The sequence below is a fragment of the Propithecus coquereli genome, unplaced genomic scaffold (assembly GCF_000956105.1).
Source record: "Propithecus coquereli isolate 6110/MARCELLA unplaced genomic scaffold, Pcoq_1.0 Scaffold229, whole genome shotgun sequence".
Taxonomy (NCBI): domain Eukaryota; kingdom Metazoa; phylum Chordata; class Mammalia; order Primates; family Indriidae; genus Propithecus; species Propithecus coquereli.
Window position 1 is genome coordinate 1,162,729 of NW_012147830.1, and position 22,629 is coordinate 1,185,357.

General features: G+C 40.9%; 1 protein-coding gene across 1 annotated transcript; it reads left to right on the forward strand.

Moving 5' to 3' along the window:
* The first annotated feature begins 60 nt into the window (after positions 1-60).
* SERPINB5 (serpin peptidase inhibitor, clade B (ovalbumin), member 5) lies at positions 61-22,263 on the forward strand. The gene is made up of 7 exons (XM_012645273.1): positions 61-190; positions 7,620-7,794; positions 10,107-10,244; positions 12,397-12,514; positions 15,442-15,584; positions 18,664-18,831; positions 21,744-22,263. The coding sequence occupies exons 2-7, from the start codon at positions 7,627-7,629 to the stop codon at positions 22,134-22,136; spliced, it is 1,128 nt and encodes a 375-aa protein (XP_012500727.1). The 5' UTR covers positions 61-190; positions 7,620-7,626; the 3' UTR covers positions 22,137-22,263.
* Positions 22,264-22,629: the final 366 nt, after the last annotated feature.

The window sequence follows — 22,629 nt, forward strand, 5'->3', positions numbered from 1 at the left end:
GTGGTCACGGTGGGCGTGGCGCTGTTCAGGTGAGCCAGCTGCAGGCTGGGCGTGGTCACGGTGGGCGTGGCGCTGTTCAGGTGAGCTAGCTGCTCTTTCGCCCGGAGAGTGTTGTGCCTACCTCAGGTCTTTGTGCTCCTCGCTTGCCTTTTCCTTTGCCGCACGTTTTCCAGGATAACTGGAACTCCAGGTAAGCAACGTGGGGTGGCAGGGCTGATGGTTTCCCTTTTTAGGGCAATTCATAAAATAGTTGTTCGAGCTGATCCAGATGGTGAACAAAGTGGACATAATGGGCTATTTTCAAGGATAGGTTGTCGGGCTTCAGTAAGGTTGCCTCTTGCCCCCCAGATCAGCAGCATTTCCAGCTCCCAGCCCTTTGGGCACCAAGAATACCAGAGAGAGAGTAAAATCTCTTAACCATACAAGGTAAGAATGTGAAGACATAACATGGCTAGGAGGTTTTGGTGGGGGTGGTGGTGGGAGCGACAGGGATTCATGGAGGAGAAAATATTTCTGAGGGCATTTTCGACCCCACCTTGGAACACAGAATGAATGGACAGTGCTAATTTCTGAAAGCGCGTGATACTCACAAACTGGAGAAAGCTGAGAGGTATTTGTGTGTCTGGCAACGTGGGGTTCAGATGCAGACTTACGAACCGCTCTTCTTTTTGGCATTTTCAAGTGTCAGATTAGTGTTCATCTACTTGTAACTGCATTCTTCTAGGCAGAAGCATTCTCCCTCTGTCTTTCTGTATTTCAGTATAGCTTTAAACAAGGTACACATTTCAGATGTGTATTCTTGGACTTTTAAATTAGGCTGCTTGTAGTTTTCTTACTCATAGGTGTCACATTTTTTTTTTTTAATGGCTTCATTTAAGTGCATCATACTAAAAACCAATTTAACCTGCCAGGTGACTCCACAGACTTGTAATCAGATTCTCAGCACTAGGGGTTCTTAGACATGTTTCCACACAGCCCCCTCATTCTGTAGATGAGCAGAACTCACAGAGGTGAGTGGTGTCCCAAGTCACACAGCTTGTAAGTGGCACAGCTGAAAGAGAATCCGAACTCGCCTCCAAACTTGCAAATGTTTCCGTGACGCCATGGGTTCTCGTAGCATGTGTTTCTTCCCCTACATGTCCCCGGAGGGTTCCGGTACATGAGGTGGATTCCAAACCTCAGTCCCTGCCAGTAAGTGCAAGTGTTTGATGAGTCTTGACGGGTGGAGATGGAAGCTTGTCCGTGGAAAGGATTCTTCATGGAAAATGAGTCAGCAGGTTTTCATCTTTGCTTCCTAACACCTTGAATTGTGCTGTTTCTATTGCGCTGGGTTGCGGATTGACTCTGAGGCTATGAGGTCTCAGCGATTCTTACTGAGTCTGGCTCTAAGTTTACTGTTAGGCAACAGTAGGGTGGGTCAGCAGTCAAGGTCAGGCTTTGAAAGAAACAGGAGCATATATGATATTTCAGAAAATGTGAGGAAAGCAGAGGCTCCCTTGCCATGGGAAATTAAAGCAATTGATCTTATTACTAATAGCTGCACTCAACTTTCTTGCCCACAAAGCACTTTTCACATATGTTTATTGACTTACTTCATTTACCCTCATAATATTCTTTCACACTGCAGAAGCTATAAGATCTATTTTCTTAATCTGGCACTACCACCCATCCTCATAGACTTAGAATGTGGCCAACAGAAGTTGTGGTTTTAGGCATTCCATGATAGCTGTAACAGGCAAGGTTTCTCATGGCATTGCCTGAGGACCAGTTACACCAAATACTTAAGAGATTTTTTTCATTACATCTCTCCATCTGTAAAATGAGGCAGGCTGGGATAAATGATATCTATAATACCTTAATATAGTGAAAATTTAGTTTCTAAGGGATGAAAAAACTATGCATATAGCTGTGTGTGTGTGTACGCATGTATACGGTTGGTGGCCTGTAAGTAGGATGAACGTTGTTCAAATCAGAACATGCTTGAGAAATGACAGGGGCACTGTTACTAATGTCAGGACAACAGATGTAAATTAGGACTTTCTCAGATAAAGTGGGACACATAGTCACCCTATCTCATATGGCCTTTATCTCACCAAATGGTCTAAAGACATAAAGTTTGAGGATTATTGGCTTAGATGCATTAAAAACTTAGAAAATCTTTATACAGAGGCCAGTGACAACCTCTAAGTCTAGAGAAGTGAGCACCCCCTCTGCCATCCTAGTACAGGCATCTCCATTCATTTGGGGCTACTTGCAGTCTCTGAATTGTGTCAGTTCTCTCTGGCCTGTATTTTTGCATGGCTAACTGCTACTTATTCTTCAGGACTCACCTTTAGTGTGACTGACTTACATGGCACTGTCTCCGAAGAGGTGTCGCTGAGGTTTCTACTATGGGCTGGCTGTTGCTGCTAGGGGTTCCCACGGTGACTTGTGCACCCCATCAAAACACTCATCACACTTACCACGCCACTAGCCAACAGCTCCTTGGGGGCAGGAGTGCCTGCTCACCTTGGATTTCTTAATGCCTATCTCAGTGCCTGACACACATCAGGGACTTAGTTAATTCTTACAAGATGAAAGCAACATAATATTAAGAGTTTTCAATATCAGTGGCAGAAAGAACAAGAGCTCCTTCAAGTAGGAAAATCATAGGGGAAAAATTGTATTGATTAAGAAAACACACAGGATATCTTGATATCTTTAAAGGGATAATTCAGGACATGTATGATTTTTGGAACTCTGGAGACTTCCAAGAGAACAAATGCCAGCAAAGATGAAATTACCAGGAAAGCAGGTGGCAAGGTGTGGTGGGGAGGTACCCGGCTGGGAGCTAGAAGTGAATCCAGGGCTGGTTTTGCCACTCTCACTCCCTGTGTGGGTGGCCTGGGAGACTCATTCCTCTCAGTCTGCCTCACTTTCCTCATCTGTGAAATGAAGAGGTGGGGCCTGACTAGATCCTCTCCACGATCTTGTCCCACTGTAAAGGTTTATGATTTTTGGCCATATTGCAAAAACAAGGTACTCTGAAATAAATTCTTAAAACTGCATTTGTATTACTACTTAAACTTCCATCTCACTTTTCTTTTCTTTTCTTTTTTTTTTTTTTTGAGACAGAGTCTCACTCTTTTTGCCTGGGCTAGAGTGAGTGCCGTGGCTTCAGCCTAGCTCACAGCAACCTCAAACTCCTGGGCTCAAGTGATCCTACTGCCTCAGCCTCCCAAGTAGCTGGGACTACAGGCATGCGCCACCATGCCCGGCTAATTTTTTCTATATATTTTTAGTTGGCCAATTAATTTCTTTCTAATTTTAGTAGAGGCGGGGTCTCGCTCTTGCTCAGGCTGGTCTCGAACTCCTGAGGTCAAACAATCCGCCCACCTCGGCCTCCCAGAGAGCTAGGATTACAGGCGTGAGCCACCGCGCCCGGCCCATCTCACTTTTCTCTGGTTAAAATAAAATTTCCTTTTAAACTTTTAAGTGACTGAAAGATGTAGTGTTTTCTACATTGTAACTATAAATGAAATTCTCTTATCAACTAAGTTTATGTAATAACTAAAAGAAAAAATAAATGAAATTCTCTTTGTTAAAAATTATTACAGGGTTTTCATAAAATGAAAGAGGGGATCTTTGTAACCAGGTGGTAAAATGGAAAAAATTTGTAGTGACTTTTAGCATTTTGAACAGAAGTCATTAGGCATGTAAATTTACCATATAGGAATTGCTAATCTCTTGTGCCTATAATTTTTATAGCATTTGACCATACAAAATTGTCTATGTAGGAACTTGATACTTTTTATTGGGTGTGTCTTGCTAATATTGCTGAGATTTGTTTAAATGCTTTGATTGTCTTGCCACATAGTGAGGTTGCAATTGTTGTGGCCAAAGTCATCATTTGAGTTACCCCAGACCAGGTCATCTTCCTAGTGTTTTTAGGTCACTTGGGACTAATCATGGAGTAACTGATCAGATGTACCATGCAATATTTGATTAATTACTTAATGGGTGATTGTTTGCCACTATGACAGTTTCCATTCCTGACTTTTTCTGGCCTTTGGCCAGCATCAAACAATGCTGCCATAGCTGGAATCTCAGATATTAAGGGCTGCATGACCTTCCCCGACCTGAAGGAGGATTTTTTGAGAAAGGAGCCAGTTAGCACATGATCAGGAAGGCAGATATGTTTGCATTCATGCGCTGAGGACTACCATGCAGAGGAAGAGACTCACTTAAAGGGAGGGTCTGCAGCTCGTGGGAAAGCCCCGGAGAGGTTAGGTGTGGACTGATCTACATTCTCCAACAGGGACCTGGATCTAAGCCTTGAATTGCAACACAGTGTTAATTGTGTTGTGTAATTAACTGTGCTGGAAACTGCAGTGATCTTGTATTCATAGAGTCATTTAGGCTAAATGTATTCCAAAATGTTATGAGTGAATGAATAACATGTTAGTTCAACAAACTGGTAAAATGAACATTTCCTTTCCCTTTGATCCATTTCTATGTGTTTGCAGTCAAACTCCCTCTGCAGATTAATACAAGGCCTTAAACACAGTTTTTCTACACAGAGGAAATCACAAAAAGTACAGTTTGTTATGGACCATGGAAAATTATTTTAATTTTTCCTCTGGAGAGTAGTAAATACATGCTGGGGAGAGCTACTTGTGTTTGTTAAAACACAGTTTGTGTATTTTCATATTATTATCAGTGTAATTAGGCCTCAAGTTGTGGCAGCGTTAAGCAGCTTGCAGGGATCTCGTTTAGCTATTTCTATTTGGTGAAGAAATAGCTCGTTACTCCATGTACATGAAGAGTTGGAGGTGCAGACAAACTCAGCATTATCATTGTGAAATTTGCCGCTGGAGGAAGGCAGACTTCTTATTCTGAAAGTCTCTTCCACAGATTCCCCAAACCTTTTGTGAAGAGATTCTTTTAATTTCCCTAGTGGTGGGCACACTGGTTGAAATACTCCACAGGCACCCAGTTTTGTCTCCCTACACTCTGCAGGTCTCCGTACACACCTAATGCTGGGCAGCTTCCACCGGGGTGTGAGCTCACCCCATGGCTCCTGCCCCTGCACCAAGAAGAGAGGGATAAGGTTGTGGGCGTTAAAGAAAATTAAGATGCCCACCCTGACTTCGGGTTACCTTTTGACAGGTTTGTAATCGGAACGCTGGCCTGAGTGCACTAGCTGTGCTTAGCTGGGGCCTAAAGAGAAGGAGGAAGTCAGTGGAGATGACCAGGGACCGTGAATGGGGTCAACAAAACGTTCTGCTTGCTAATGAACTTGCTCAGACTCTGAGATATATTATATTGGAGTTCATCCTACACATAAGCCATATATCCCATAAAAGGGAGAATTCTGAAAAAATATTTGAAGACCAGGGGTTCGCTCCTAGATCTTATTCTCATGTCTGTGAATTTCTGTCCAGGTACAAGGTGCAAATTGCCATCCTATTCATGCATTTGACTCTGACACATTCTTGGGTCCTGGCTAGAGGAAGCCCTCTATCTTGAGCAGTGGAGTTTCCTTTCTGATGCCAGGGCGCACGTCCTACCTGAAACCCCTCAGTGTTCCATCCACTCTCCATCTGTGTGCATGTGTCTGACTGTTTAGGGGGAAAGCTCTGAGTCCTGGTCCATGCCCTAATTACCCAGGGGTAGTGATATCAATTGATGTCCCTGAGAACATGCTGCCCTGGGGTCAGGCAGAGCCTGGAGAGACTATGCAGCTCAGCTCCGCTTCCAGAAACGGAAGCCCTGACTGTTTGCACTTACCCAGGCGGCTTTGGAGTTAATCAGTAACTAGTAGACTAAACAGGTAGGTAGACCTTTCGTTAGAGCAGTGATGCTCAATCTTTTTAAATCTGAGGACTACTTTACTCTTCTAAAAATTACTTTGAGGACCCCAAAAAGCTGTTTTTTTAAAAAAAGCGTGTATTATATCCGTAGGTATTTACCAAACTAGAAATTAAAACTAGAAAAATTTAGAAATATTTACTGATTTATTTAAGCATAACAATAATGTAACCATTATATATTAATGTGAATAGCATTTTAATAAAACTATTTTCTGAAGCAAAAAACGTAGGGAGAAGAGAGACATTGTTTTTCAGTTCTGCAAATTTCTTCAATATTTGGCTTAATAGAAGACATACCGCCTCTGGAAAACACCACTGTATACCTGTGAGAGATTGAGAGTAAAAACGGCAAATAACGTCTAAGTATTATTATGAAAATAGTTTTGGCCTCATGGGCCCCCGGAAAGGGTCTTAGGGATTGCCAGGAGTCAAGCGACACCACTTTGAAAGCTGCTTTATTAGAATTAAAGAGCTCTGGCGCATCGCAGTTGCCCACTTGCTGCTACATCCACCTTACCAGGCTCCGTATATTTTAGCTGAAGCTGTTCTCTCTTTTCTTTAACTCCCATATTACTTATTACGTCACAAGTATGGCAGGGGCAGCCTGCATTCTAGTTATTTGTCCACGTATCTGCCCAAAGAGATTGCCAACTCAGAGAAGGAGGAACTCAGTTGACCCTTACATCTTACACACAGCAGCTGTGTGTAAGTAACAAAAACAGTAACAGCTCTGCTTATTAAATATTGCCACATGCTTAGCGTCCTACGAAAGCACTACTTACTGTATTCGTTTCCTAGGGCTGCTGTGACAAAGCAACATAAACGGGGTGGCTTAAAACAGCAGAATTTTATTCTCCCACAGGTCTGGAGGCTGGCGCTTTGAAGCCTTCCGGGGGAGAATCTGTTCCACACCTTTCTCTTAGTCTCTGGTGTTGCCAGCGATGCTTAGCATTTCTTGGCTTGTGGAAGCATCACTGCAACCTCTGTCTCCATCGTCACTTGGCGTATGCTCCCTGTCTGCGCCTTCTGCCCTCTGTGCATGTCTGTCTGTGTCTTTTCTCTTATCCTCATAAGGACACCAGTCATCCTGGGTTAGGGCCCGCCTAACTCCAGCATGACCTCATCTTAACTAGTTAGTTAGGGAACAGAAAAGACCCTATTTCCACATAAGGTCACATTCACAGGTACTGGGGATTAGGGCTTCAACATACCTTTTTGGGGCACACAACTCAACCCATAACATTTACTAAATATTAAATTGAACCACACAAAACTGCTGAAATTTGACTGTTTTTGATCTATAAAAATTTCAATTTTGTATGGTTTAACTGCAATAGCAAATTAAACAATATGTGATAAATGAAACCAGTTTTGATGAGTGCTGTCAACTCTTCTGGCCACTTACTGAAGAAGAGGCACAACCACTGGGCTCCAGGCAAACCGTGCTGCGGCTGCGCAGGTCTGAGTTTGGAGATTCCAGGCAGAGGGACTCACAGCCCTCAACTGGCTTGCTCGTTGAATTCACTGAAAAGTCCTTCCTCTCTTCTACTCAAGATCATTACTTTGTTGAAATAGAATTCTTTTTATTTTAATTTATTTTTTTTATTTCAGCATATTACAGGGGTACAAATGTTTAGGTTACATACATTGCCTTTGCCCCACCTGAGTCAGAGCTTGAAATAGAATTCTTATTGTGTTGGCAGAATGCAGTTTAGAACACCTTAAAGATGCTTTAGAAATTAATATCTTCCTTGTTCTTGCTTCCAGGCTCACAATGGATGCTCTGCAACTGGCAAATTCAGCGTTTGCTGTTGATCTTTTTAAACAACTGTGTGAAAAGGAGCCAGTGGGCAATGTCCTCTTCTCTCCAATCTGTCTCTCCACCTCTCTGTCACTTGCTCAAGTAGGCGCCAAAGGTGACACAGCAAGTGAAATTGGACAGGTAAACCCATACCTTGTTTCTTCTTTAAGTGGGAATACAGTTACTAGAACCCATAGGCAGCACCTAGGGAAAAAAATGAATGGAGACTTTGTGGTCAGAATTGCTCAAGATTGACAATCGTGGCATTTCCAGGACTCTCATAGTCTGTTTTTAAATGTGAAAGTTCATTTATGTATCCAGCGACCCATGTTTAGAACAGGCACTATGTTGTGATGGAGAACTCGGAGACCTACCAGGTAATCATATGCTTTTCATTTTGCTTAAGATATTTTCAATTTACAATGGGTTTATCACCTCATTATAAATCAAGAAGCATCTGTAATTTTTTAGAATTTCTTTTTGGCTATGGTTGATTATCTAATTTTGTAAAGTTCTTAGACCTTCAAATGAGATGATTTTCCTGACTGTTCCACTTTAAGTCCTCAGGTACATTTAGCTAGTAGGTGAATATTCTTCTAATTCTTTTCATTATTATTCTTATGTTGATTGTTCTAATTTCAACATAATTTTTTTCCCATGAGCTTATAAGCATTTAAAAAGAGAACACCTTCTTCTTCTTTTTTTTTTTTTTTTTTTTTTGAGACAGAGTCTCACTCTGTTGCCTGGGCTAGAGTACCGTCGGCCTAGCTCACAGCACCCTCAAACCCCTGGTCTCAAGTGATCTTCCTGCCTCAGCCTCCCAAGTAGCTGGGACTCGCTGTTGCTCAGGCTGGTCTTGAACTCCTAACCTCAAGTGATCCTCCCTCCTTGGCCTCCCAGAGTGCTAAGATTACAGGCATGAGCCACCATGCCCAGCCGTGGGAACACTTTCTTGTACCCATAAATCACCAGAAAGTATGACCCATAAAATGTTATTAAGGTCAGGATGAAGAATTTACGTGTGGGACTTGAGGAAGCAGCTTCAGTCCTGGGAAGAGATGTATTTTCTCATCTGTCCTCATCCTGAACACCTCAACCTCAAGTTTCCTACTCTACCTCCCACTCCTCATGTCTTATCTCCCATTAGACACGGGCCAGAAAAGAGAACTTCCTGGTGGTGGGGATGTCCCTAAATAATAACAAAGATCTTCTCAGTACATGTAATTGATTCCGTAGCAGTTACCTGGGCTTTTTAATTTTCTGGTCTCCTTCACCCATCATTAGGCGTGAGAGTTATGTACCGCCTGGGACCAGCCAATTTGACCCTGCGATGCTGAGGCATTGTGATTCACTGGCGCACCGTGCCGGTTTGGTGGCGTTACCTGAGGTGTGGTGTCAGGGCGTGGCCGTTATGAGTTATGGAGTGAGGAGAGAACCATCTTATGCTGACATCACATTTTGTGGCGCCACAAAATAGAGAAGACGCTAGACTATAATTGGTTGGAACAAAAAAAAAGTTAGGACCAAAATAAAAGGATTTAAGCCCTGCAAATGATAGCATCCTGGTTTTAAATGGCTTAAAATATCACAATAAGAATAATAATTAACAGTTGAATGAATCCATATGGTATTTTAGGTGCTTTACATATGATATTTGGAATCCTCATAACAACTTAGAAAAGTAGGTATCCTCTGTTCATTGTACAGAGGGGAAAAGAAGGCTCTGAAGAGTTGGATGAGATTCTGTTTCTAGGAGGCGAAGGCTGGAATTCAAAGGCAGGGCAATCTGACTCTAGTCCACCCAGGGCAGCCCACCATGGATTATAGTTGCCTGTCATAAATGACATGTTAATTCATCTGGCACTTTTTAAAGCATTTAGAGGGAGCAGATAGACTCTGGCCGGAGGCACTTCTGTCCTGGAATCTGATACTTGACTAATGATTATCTCTCTTGGTATTAATCTTTCTCTTCTGGTTTCTAAATTGGATAGAAATTACAACCTAGATTCATCTTTTTTCAAGTTTGTAAATCTTTCTATGTGAGCATTAAGGGCATCGCTTTGAAGAAAGGACAAATGTTCCCTATTTCACAATCAGGAAGAGGATCTTCATGGTAGTGTCTCTCAACTGGGACAATTTTGTCCTCCCCTTCCCACTCTGGGGACATTTGGCAACGCCTGGAGACATTTTTGGTTGCCACTAACGGGGAGGAGTGCGATGGCATCTCGTAGGTCAGGGATGCTGCTAAGCATCCTGCAATACCCAGGACAGCTCCCCACGACAGAGAATTATCAAGCCCAAAACATCAATAGCGCTAAGGCTGAGAAGCCTTGCTTTATGGGAACAACTGAGCAGGGAGATTCCTTACGCCCCAATGAGTCTGGCCATTATCACGTGTCCACTTCAGTGGCAAGAGGCAGTGCTTTCTGGGTAATGGATTTTTCTCCTAACAGGTTCTTCATTTTGAAAACGTCAAAGATGCGCCCTTTGGATTTCAAACAGTAACATCGGATGTAAACAAACTCAGTTCCTTTTACTCATTGAAACTAATCAAGCGGCTCTATGTAGACAAATCTCTGAATCCTTCAACAGTAAGTTCTTTAAAACAATTAGAATGATTTAACTTTTTACCAGGAGTGGTGTTTTTGCATTGTTAGACATACAACTTTTTTCAGTGAATTTCTAGGATGTTCATTTATGATTTGAGGCTTCTTAAAATAAGTAAATCCCCATGGAGAGGTTGAATACAGCAGGAATCAACTGTAGGCACATCTTCTAGCTAAAAATATAGAGAAGCTTGTGGGCTTCCCTTTCCCTCTCAAGCATTCATAAATCTTACCCTTCCTTTCAGCTTCCTCTGAGAGAATGGAGAAGATAGTAATTAACTCTCTAATAAATGTATCTGCTTGTCTATTTAGACAAGGAATGCAAGACAGCTCATGATTGAAACTTTTTTCTCCATAAACAGCGGGGCATATGGCCTGGGACAATGTTTTAAGCTCTCCACCTAATTTGTTTAGGCACACAATGTTCTCCTTATGTTCCTCAAAATCAATAAGAAAAATAATAGCTATGAATCAACAGTTTTCATCAGTCACAAATTGGTTTTGTTTGTTTTACTAGGCTGGTCAGATGGAGATCTATACAAGGAAGCTCTAGTTATTTAAGTTCATCCATTTCTTGATGGAATCATACAAAGGACACTGTGGTACCCTTATATTTGGCACCAGAATATATCATAATATTTTTAAAATTTGTATTGAAACATTCTAGACTACGTGGAGGTTCTCTCTCTACTTTAGCAATATAGAGTTGATTTAGTTTCTGTTTGGATAGTCAGAATTTCAAGCTTTCCACATCTAAAAGCTAGACTGCCAGTTAAATATTCTGTCACAATTTTACACCTTTCAGGAAAAGGTATTTGTTTTTGTGTTTGAGATCTTTTGAGGACATGTGTTACTAGATATGGTTGTGAGTTTGTTATTGTTGCTTGAAGACATAGATACACAACCATTTTTCTTCCAACAATCACCTGGGGAATTAAAAAAACGTGAGATGTGATTTGAAGCCTGAGCATGGAAAATTTCTAAAAGCCCCCTAGGTGATCCTTAAGGAGATGATTAATACATTTTTGTTGCTCCAGTGAGGACAATGGGGTCCCTTCATCTTGCTGAGGCTTTCTGAGGTTCTTAGGTAGCACCAGCTCTCTCAGTCAAGGGCAACAGTCAGTCCCAAGATTGGTCTGCAATTAACTGAAGCTAAGTTAATTGGCTGAGGCTGTAGCTGCTGTGAAGCAATTCCAAGAGTCTTAAGTTTAGAAGTGAAGTGACGTGATATTTAATCAAGTTATGTTTAGTTGTGTTGAACTTTCATTCATTCAACATTTGGAATTATTTCAACCAGACTAAGAGTTGTAAATATTTAAGATTCCTTTCCATTGCTCCTGTTGGTTGTATAACATCTGCAAATTTACTAGCTAATAGTACAAACTATTAGGTGGTCTTTGGAGGACCACCTGTGGCAGAACTACCTTGGGGTTAAAAGGACAAATTCTTGGCTTCAGATTTCTTAAATCAAGGTAAATGGGGATGGGATTTATGGTTTTGCATTTTTAACAAGCATTAGAATTAGAACCACTGCTATATTCTATACAGCACTGTGTTTCCGACTTTAACGTGCAGATGAAACACCTGGAAATCTTGTTAAAATGCAGATTCTGATTCAGCAGGTCTGGGGTGGGGGCTGAGGTTCTTCATTTCTAACAAGGTCCCAGGTGATGCTGTAGTACCACCTTGGACCACACTTTGAGTAGCAAGAGCCTATAGAATATTTATTTATTTTAGTGAGGATAAGAGTTTTCTGTTCATAGTTCTCTTTTCTGTACATTTCCTCTATTCTAATATATATGTATACATATACACATATAACATTTTAATGTTTCTGAAATTGAAATCCATATTACAATTGGGTATATTTAACATAATGTTTCTTTTGTTTTCCCCAAAGTGGATACTAAATTGATGGATGCATTTAATAATTGAAATTGTCTTATAATTGATAAAAATGAAACATCAAATACAAAGAAAATTCACCGATTTCTACATGAGGTTTCAACTCATTATAGCGTTACCGATCCATGGTAATAGATATTTAAGAATTCTTTTGTTAGAACAGAGCAACAATGCAATAGTTTGACTACAGGCTTTAACTACTTTGTGATTTTATGAACTGGATATTTTTTAGGAGTTCATCAGCTCTACTAAGAGACCCTATGCAAAAGAATTGGAAACTGTTGACTTCAAAGATAAATTGGAAGAAACGAAAGGTCAGATCAACAACTCAATTAAGGATCTCACAGATGGCAAGTACCCTTCACTTGTTCCGCTATAAATCCCTAAGTAAACAGATCCTCCTTTCTATGAATCCTTGCTCCAAGCATTAAAAAAATGAACATCTGGAGGATTCCTCAGATATTTTTAGTCCACAAACTAAATTCTTGCCCTGTCAAGCCACGTCAACAACTTGGATTTCTTGCGTCATCTCATCACTTGGCAGAAACTGCTGGTGCTTCCGTTTTAGTCAGCCTTGCCTTGATCTCCCTTGATCTGCCACATGCCCTAGTGCAGCCCCAGCTGTGCCTCTAATAAAGTATGACTTTGGGCATATCATGAAGCCAGTTTTTCAATTTGGAAATGGAGGGATTGGACTATAACTTCATGATCCCCAACGCCGCTTCCAGTTCATAAATTCTACAAATTTATGACGGAAAAAAGGACAAAAGGTCTTTGGCAAATATACAGATAGAAAAACCAAATAAACCGTAGCAGAAGCTCATCCTCAGTGCCACAGCGCACCCTGCTGGTCGCTCCTCTGACAGCCCCGGGGTCCCTCGGCAGCAGCGCCCGGTCCGACCTCTGCTTCAGGGCTCCCTCGGGCGTCTCCCTTCTCGGACACCTCCTCCTTCCGTTAAAATGCCCGGGGAGTCATCTTCCTTGCTAGAAAGGAATTGGAGCTCAGATGATTTCGAGTGCAAATCAGCGACTATGTCCCCCTTCTTAGGGGATATATTTATATTTGTATAAGGAGGGACCCACTGGGAGAAAGCACCTAATCATGAAGGAGTGAAGCGCGCGGGCAGTCACTACCGGCTACGGAGACATAAACTTCCGGTGCAAGGGAGACCCACTTCCTGTGAGAATGACCGGAGTACGCAGCTGCTCTCCCTCTGAGCGAATTCAGGAATGATATGATCTGTCAGGGCAGGAACTGCAGGGCGAGGACTCAGAATGAGCTCTGGAGTCATTCAGGACTTAGATTCAAATCCAGACACTGCCACTTATTAACTGTGATATTTGGACATGCAGCCTCAATTTACTGTAAAATGGGGCATATGTTACCTGTTTTAATTTTTACGCGGGTGCTGTGAGGATCAAATTAGGTAATAAATACCAGCAAATAGTACCCATAGATATATATGCACACACATATACATACATATATATCATGTACATAAATATACTTATTACTGAAATGAAGTTTCTTTGGCTTCATATGTAAAGCAAAAACTTTGGTATAAGTAACATCAGGTTAGGCACAGTTTTTAAATTATAAGCAGAAAGCAGTTCCTGTTTAAATTGCTGTGTAATAGGTTTGTTTTTAGAATTTATAAATAATTGTATTTTCTCTGGAAGAGCCTTTTATTTCAAAATCTTAGTACATTTATGGTTGTGACCGGAGAAGGTAGTTTAGTGAAAAAACTTCTAAATTTGAAGTCAGAGCTCGGGATTTAAGCTGAAGTTCTGTCATGTACTGGCTCCTATGCTTCTTTTGTTCTTTTTTTTTTTTTTTTTCAGACAGAGTCTTGCTCTGTTGCCTGGGCTAGAGTGCCGTGGCATCAGCCTAGCTCACAGCAACCTCAAACTCCAGGGCTCAAGTGATCCTTCTGTCTCAGCCTCCTGAGTAGCTGGAACTACAGGCATGTGCCACCATGCCCAGCTAATTTTTTCTATATATTTTTAGTTGTCCAACTAATTTCTTTCTATTTTTAGTAGAGACAGGGTCTAACTCTTGGTCAGGCTGGTCTCGAACTCCTGACCTTGAGTGATCCACCTGCCTCGGCCTCCCAGAGTGCTAGGATTACAGGCGTGAGCCACCACACCCGGCCTCCTATGCTTTTGCTCTTCAAGTTTCTTCAGTAGCACTAATACATATTCAACACATCACATAGCATTGGCAAGAGCAGATACGTACGTAATTTGTGTGGTTCAGTGCAAAATGAAAATGCCAGGCCCCTTATTTAATAATTTAATAAGAATTTTAAAATGGTGACAGATGAGCAATAAGCCAAGCATAGGGCCTTTCCACACAAGGGTCACAGGCCTGTGAAGTGGACCCTGAACATTGATGTGAGAATCAGAGGAGATTAGGTAAATGAAAACGCTTTGTAAAAAACTCAAATTCTATTCAAATATTAGAAGTTCTTTTTATTAAGAGATTATCACCCTTGAACTATTTTGGCTGTTGGGGATTTGAACTCTGTAATAATAACAGTTGTGTTTGAGACCCATGGTGATTTCAGGTGACATTGAGGCAAACAGCCTGCCTTCAAGGATTACAATTGTGGGAGTGGGTGGAGAGCTGTGGGGTGAAGGAGAGGGACTTCAGACATGCTTTCCAGCTGAGTGAACTAGGACAGCCTGGCTTCTCTCATCCTCAGTTTACTCCACTATAAACTGGGGATAATAATCTTTGCCTTAAAGGACTGTTGTGAAAAAGGTGAGATAATATATGAGCAAATATTGAGCACAGGGCCAAATGTAAAGCAAGTGACAATGCATTTTCATTTAAGAGCTCAGGCTGTGGAGTGAGAAAGACCTGGCTTTGAATCCTTAATCCACCTTTGCTTGAGCAAATAACTTAACATCACTGATGAGTCTCTGCTTCCTCATCTGCAAAGTAGGGACCAATATATGATATCATATATATCAAATATCTTGTATACTGCCTGAAAGAGAATAGGCATTTAAAAATGATGTCTGTCCTTCCTACTTCTCATCCTTTCTTTTCCCTACCCTCCTTCATTCTTCTCTCTTGACCTCTTTGATAAATCTGATCATGTCAAGGTAGAAGAAGGGCAGAGTCCTTTAAAATTAGATGGTCTGGGCTACCAGGCCTTACATGATGTGACTCTAGCAAGTGGTAAACACTCAGTGAACCATATGCATATGAATATCAGATGTAGTTTGCAATAATAACTCTGCTATTTGTGTTTTTCTAAAATCGTTACAGGCCACTTTGAGAACATTTTAGCTGACAACAGTGTGAATGACCAGACCAAAATCCTCATGGTTAATGCTGCCTACTTTGTTGGAAAATGGATGAAGAAATTTCCTGAATCAGAAACAAAAGAACGCCCTTTCAGAGTTAACAAGGTATGCGGGGTTGTAGTAAAAGGATCCCAACCATAGATCTGAAAAATAATAGCAACAGGGAGGGGCATAGGATTTCATTCCAACGAAGGATCTGAGGGAATAGGAGGTGCCTTTCCTGGGATGAACAGCTGGGAGACAAGAGGTAGAAAAAGAACCATAATTCAGAGACTGTCCTCCACTCTTTCCAGAATGTCTTCACGGGCCTGAGTGAAACTTTATAGAACTTATAACCCAGTGGGGGAAGCTAAATCATCAGCTAGAAAATAGCTACAAATATTTGGGACCTTTAGCAAGAAAGGAAAATTAAAGAAAACAAAACAAACCCTACCTATCAGAGGCCTTTGGATTATCATGGAATCTTGACCATTCATAAATCTTGTTCCTGATTGATTAACTTCTCCATGATCTCATTTTCTTACCTATTGATGGTGAAGTACATGGTTCTGGTATTTTAATTTATAATTTATAAGATGCTTTGAGGAACTTGTTGTCTGTAAAAAAAAAAGTCTTGCTTCTCATCTGCATCACTGGGAAGTCATTATGGGCAGGAATGAGAAGCCTGTTTTGCAGGCCAATCTCATTATTACTATCAAGGTAAATATGTCAAAAATAATTAATAGAAATAGATAAGGTATTTCTTTTGTAAATGAAACCAAAGAACAAAGACTGGAAATTTGACCTATTTCATTAGAGAACCTAGGAAAACCCAGGAATTGATATGATGGTCTGATGTGGTCTCATTTGGTGGAATCTGACTTTGTGTCAAGAATCCAGACTTAAAGCAATACTTCTGTTAGCACAATACTTGAAGGTAGCTTATTCGCCTTTTTGTTCCTCTGCATCAGTTCTACTTTTCATGTTTCTCCCAGCACCCAGAATACCTAGCATCAATGACTTTTGTTTTTGCCAAATATAGTAGCACCTTCTTAATGCTAGAACCCAGGAGGAAGAGCCCTTCAAGATACAATCTATACCTGGATTAACTGGCTTCCGTTAATCTCTCTTTGTTTCCTTGGAGTTTTTATTCCTACTCTCTTGCCCAACTGTGCTTTCCACAGTGAAATCTAACTATTTACTTACCTAGATCTCCACTAGTGCATGGCCTTTTTGAGGACAGGGACAATGCCTTATTTATCTCAATGTCTATAATTCTTGGCCACATCCCTGACACATTTAATACATGCTCAGCAAATTTGTTGAATGAATGATTGATCAATCCCTAAGGGGCAGTTTGATTAAATGATAGCAGACAAAACCTGTTTGGCCTTTGGGCTACCATGGGTTCCTATGCAAAGTCCACTGGGCATTTTCACCAGGACAGGATAATAATGAATGTTATTGCTTCTTACCTACTCAAAATATCCCTGGGTGCTGGGAGTACAGGTGCTGGAGAGCCAGGAGGTCCTCTTTCCACTCCCTCATCCTGAGCTTAGCAGTGGTTTTCTCAATGCTGACTGCAGGGACAGGACTGACCTTGCACACAAGAGGCGTGTCTGAGATTCTAAGGCCACAACCTGGTCTTTGAGTTTCAAGCGTGACTTTTTACCTTCTTAGTGTGTCTTTCATCTGGAGCTGACATGGAACGTGACTTTATACAGCCTCTGCTGTGAGCTGGGGAGGTGTGTTGGCCCCAGCGGCCCTGACAGTGTCCACGCAGCCTTTCCCATTGTGGACTGCCCTCGCTAGCTCCTTTGATTGGTGGTTGGTGCTCTACTCTTGGGTGGGCTGGCGAAGGGTTCCTAACTGTGTTTAAATGAAACCTGAGACATATTAATGGAGCCTCTTCTCAAGGCCCCAAGGCCAGCCTGAAAAGAACATCATCAAAATGTTGCAAGATGTCAGTGAGTAGAACATGGACTTTTGTGTCCACCACACTAAGATTTGTAGTTTTTGCATTTAAGAAAGTGTTAATGGGTGTCTTTTGAAAAGGGAGGAAGAATGTATGCTATTCCTTTATTCTTGTTACTAAATCACAAAGCTAAGTTCTAGCACATCCTGGAAACTCAGACTCTGTGAACAGAATTAATAAGGACTTGAAATGTCATTGATCTCTCAGAGTTTCATTTAATAAAGCAATAAAATGCTACTCAAGGCTTTGTGGGGATACACCCTCCTTTGAATGCAGGTGTTATTACTTTTTAAAAAATCCTTTGAATTGCTTTGGTCAGCCAAAGCACTGAACTTTTTGAGTGACATTACTAAACTTTTTCTCATGTCCTGTAGTGTCTCCTTTAAGGGTTAGATTAAGTTAGTGAATTTATATTATTAAAAGTTTAGCATAGTATCTATATTGACAAAAATATATATCCACACATATATATATGTGTGTATATGTATGGTACTGTATTTTCCGGGATAAATAGTCTTTATTTGGTACTGTTTTCAGAAGATATGTCTCAACTTGTGTTTCAGAATTGTTGTACCCATATTCAGTGCTGATAAGTAAAATTGATGATATGCTATATCAGCTATATGCTGAGTTTAAAAAATTAGTATTTTATTAGGAAAAGCCATATAAATGGATATGTAGGTTTGCATTAGAATTTACTTTCAAGTCAGCTCCATCAGGAATACTTTAAAGATCTCATAATTACAGGCATCTATAAAGACTAACTGCAACTTTGCTTGTATTTTCAGCCATATTGTCTTATTTTTAATATTTTATATATGCAATATAGTATTGTATGTGGTTCCTGTAATGTATAACATGTGGAATTATAAAGTACATGAATAACTTTTCAAAGGAAGTCATAAACTCTTCACAGGGCAGTCTCTGGTGGTTTGGGTACAGTACAGTTTGGATCCCAGTGGAAAGATCATAGGCCTTGACTACCTGACACTATAACAAGAGCAAATTTATATACAGATGCACATATGTATATGTATATGTGTATATGTGTGTATATATGTATGTGTGTGTGTAGGTGAGTATATATATATGTGTGGGTATATATGTGTGTATGTATATGTGTGTGTGTGTATGTGTATGTGTATAAAGTGTGTGTATATTATGTTTGTGTATATATATTTATGCCTGTGTAAATTGAAAAGTAAGCAGTCCAAATTTTTCCTTTTGCAGACGGACACCAAACCAGTGCAAATGATGAATCTGGAGGCCACGTTCTGCTTGGGCAACATCGACAGTATCAATTCTAAGATCATAGAGCTTCCTTTTCAAAATAAGCATCTCAGCATGCTCATCCTACTGCCCAAGGATGTGGAGGACGAGTCGACGGGCTTGGAGAAGGTGAGGAGGAGGCAGGTGTTCTACACGAAGGTGCCCCCTGGCAAAGAGACGTGTGGACAGAGCTGCCTTACCACCACTGGCTCAGCAACCTCCAAGGGTTCCATCGTCCTTTCTGGGACCTTTCCTCCTTAATATTAAAAGCAGCCGACATTTATTCAGCACTTACGATGTGCCAGGAACTGTGATAAGTTGCCTGTGTGCATTATTTCATTTAACTCTTACAACAGTCCAAGGAGTGAGAGACTATTACTATAATCTTATTTACCACTGAGAGAATTGAGGCACAGAGGGGTAGCGTAGGTAACTAGTCCATGGTCACATAACTCATCCACGGTATGCAGAATTAGGATTTGAGCCCAGGAAGATTGGGGGCATGTTCTTAACTCTAGGCTAGAGCCCCTCCCCCATCTCCTCTGCACTAAGGCACCAAATTGCTATGCACTGCCCAGTCCACTGTCTTGAGAACAAAAGCCGCCCCTCCCTTCTCTCTCTTTTTTTAATTAGTAGGCTTTATTTTTTAGAGTAGTTTTTGGCTTACAGAAAAATGAACAGAAAGCACAGAGAGTTCCCATATACTCCCTCTCCCCTCCCAATCCTACAGTTTCCCCTATTATTACCATCTTGCATTTGTTACAATTGATGAGCCAATATTGATACATTGTTATTAACTCAGGTCCACAGTCTACATTAAGGTTCACTCTTTGCGTTGTACACTTACGGGGTTTTAATACATACATACACACATATATGAGATTTTATTATGCTTCAAATTTTTGTATTATACAGATTATATTATTATACTATACTTTATAATATATAGTATATGTAAGTATTTTATATTGTAAAGTTATTATATTATTCATTTATACAGATTATTAAGGCATAAGGTTTACATAAAAGTAGTGGGTTTGATCTGCTGGGGAACGGAATTTTGCTGTCCCCCTGCTCCCTCCCGCTCGGCCCCACTGCCTGAGGATTGCCCTCCGGCAGGTGCCCTTCCTGGCTTCCCTTCTTGCCCCACCCTACCTGGGCCTCCGTGCTTGGCCAGGAAGGAAGAGGCTCTCTGAAGAGCCGGGGATCACTGCTGTCTTTCCGGTCCAGCCTCAGTTACTCGCTTACTTTCCAGGGGACAGTCTGACCCAGTCCCCATCTTAACTTTAGTTGTCATTATGTTTTATCCATCACTTTATTAACTGAATAATCATTCCTCTCCTCGTTCCTTCTTTGGTTTTTGTTCTCTCTCTTTTTTAACTCCATCTCATGCCTCGCTATTTCAGCCATGATTAAGCTGTCTTGGATTTTACCTTACTTACTAAAATAGCCTCAAACAAATGCCAATTTTCTTCTTAAAGTATAAAACTACAGAAAATGATCTTCTGAGTCTCAGAAAGGAATGTTGAAAAATACATATTGTATCAGTTTGTTGGGGCTGCTGTAACAAAGTGCCACAATCTCTGGGTAGCTTAAACGACAGAAATTTATTTTCTCACAGTTCTGGAGGCTGCAAATCCGAGATCGAGGTGTGGGCAAGGTTGGTTCCTTCTGAGGGCTGTGCGGGACAATCTGTCCCAGGCCTCTGCCCTCGCCGCCGGGGGTTGCTGGTGATCTTTGGCGTCCTCGGCTTGTAAACGCTTCACCTTGATCCCTGCCTTCGTCCTCACGTGGCCTTCTCCCTGTGTGCACGTGTGTCTCTGGGTCCAAATTCCCCCTTTTTACAAGGACACCAGTAAGACTGGGTTAGGGTCCACCCTAATGACCTCTGATGATCTTTACTGATTACATCTGCAATGATCCTATTTCCAAATAATGTCACATTCTGATGTACTTCAGTTAGGACTTCAACATATGGATTGAGAGGCCCCGTTCAACCCATAACACATATACAATGAAGGGAAAGTTTTTTTTCCTTTTACGTGGTCTTTTTGAATTATAAATGTATTTTTTCCTCTCCTCCCATTCTTGCTTGGTAAATGGAAAATGGACAAGGAATATACCTGCTGGCTCAAAAACTCTAGTTACTTATGACAGTCTTTCCATCCTAATAATTTGGCCAAAACTTGAAATAGCATCCATTGAAAAGTAATTATAATAGGGTAGTAAGAGAATCCAATGGTTCCCTCCCCTAGTAAAAAACAAAATGAAACAACCCAGCTTTTGACCTTGGTATGTCCCTGATTTTTACAGGGTTCACATGGGTAATGCCGGTATAATATTGCTCCAAGATAGTAAAGGTCCAGGTATTATCATTCTCAGTCGTACATGTGTTTCTTCTCTAACTAGCGCGGAGATTGCAAGGACAAGAGCAATTTGAGATGTTCTCAGTGAAGAATTTTATGACACAGTAATTTTATGCTTCATTGCATCTCTCTCATTTTTTAAACCAGCTGAAATGGATGCATTCACCACCTATGATCTTAAAGAATGACTCAGAGACAGTTCAAGTTCCCATTTTTTAAAAAGAGTAACTTTAGCTTTAATTTAAGTTATTAAATTTGATGCCATACCTAGTACATGAATATTTTGCATTTTTTCATAGAGAATATAATAAGTATTTAAGAAATCTGTATAAAAAGCTTTCTAATTTTATATTCTTTTCCCTATTGTGTATGCGACATCGTAATCCACGCATTTGTTTCCCTAAAGCTACTCTATAACTTAAAATGAAATAAGAAACCCCTGCCCTCATAAATTTCAGTGCAAAGGGAGCATTGTTGTACCATGAGGGGGAGGAGAACAAAGCTGGTGGATCTTATAAGAGAAACGAGTGACTTCCACAACTGCCGGGCCGTCTTTGATGGTCCGTCCAGACTGCTTCAAAACTGGGCTTGTAATAAAACTATGTTTTTAGCCAAGCAAGATCTTTTACAGTTAGAAAGAAATAAAAATAATTTCTTCTCCTTTTTATGTTTCAGATTGAAAAACAACTCAACTCAGAGTCACTGTCGCAGTGGACCAATCCCAGCACCATGGCCAATGCCAAAGTCAAACTCTCCATTCCAAAATTTAAGGTGGAAAGGAGTATTGATCCCAAGGCTAGTCTGGAAAACCTAGGGCTGAAAAATATCTTTAATGAAACAACATCTGATTTCTCTGGAATGTCAGAGACCAAGGGAGTGGCCCTATCAAATGTTGTTCACAGAGTGTGCTTAGAAATAACCGAAGATGGCGGGGATTCCATTGAAGTGCCAGGGTCACGAATCCTGCAGCACAAGGATGAATTCAACGCCGACCACCCATTTATTTACCTCATCAGGCACAACAAAACTCGGAACATTGTGTTCTTTGGCAAATTCTGTTCTCCTTAAAGGGCATGGTGCAAAGTTAAGTCCCTACCCCCCTCCCCCGACTTTTCTGTGGATGCAGATTTCTGTAAATTCTGCATCCAGAGAATCCATTTCTAAATACAAAAGATTGTTAATGTTGCTGGATCAGAAAGCAACCACTACTTGTCATATGTAGCCTTTGCATTAATAGGCTCTTCTTTTCCAATTCTTTCTCTTGTTTCCCTTTTTTTCCCCATAAAAGACAAAGACATGTGCTTTTAATGAAAAGGAATCACCTTAGAGAAAAATATTTATTCATTGTTTGACAAACTGTCCAGGGTTGTTGGCAGAAATACAATCTTCCACAAAGAAAATTCCTATAAGGAAGATCTGGAGGATCTTATTCTCAGAGCCTTCCTTCCCTGGGATGTAGACTGTTCCAGACATTCTTATTTCCCTGAAAGACTAAAGAAACTGTGGTGCACGGGACCCACAAAACTTCCCTGGAGCCTAGGAAACTTGGGCACATGCTCAG

What these genes read in the sequence shown, in the direction of transcription:
- SERPINB5 (XM_012645273.1), top strand. Translation starts at nt 7,627, where the DNA reads ATGGATGCTCTGCAACTGGCAAATTCAGCGTTTGCTGTTGATCTTTTT. An exon ending in GCCCTTTCAGAGTTAACAAG is followed by an intron (nt 15,585 to 18,663) that starts GTATGCGGGGTT and finishes TTCCTTTTGCAG; the next exon opens with ACGGACACCAAACCAGTGCA. An exon ending in AGTCGACGGGCTTGGAGAAG is followed by an intron (nt 18,832 to 21,743) that starts GTGAGGAGGAGG and finishes TTTATGTTTCAG; the next exon opens with ATTGAAAAACAACTCAACTC.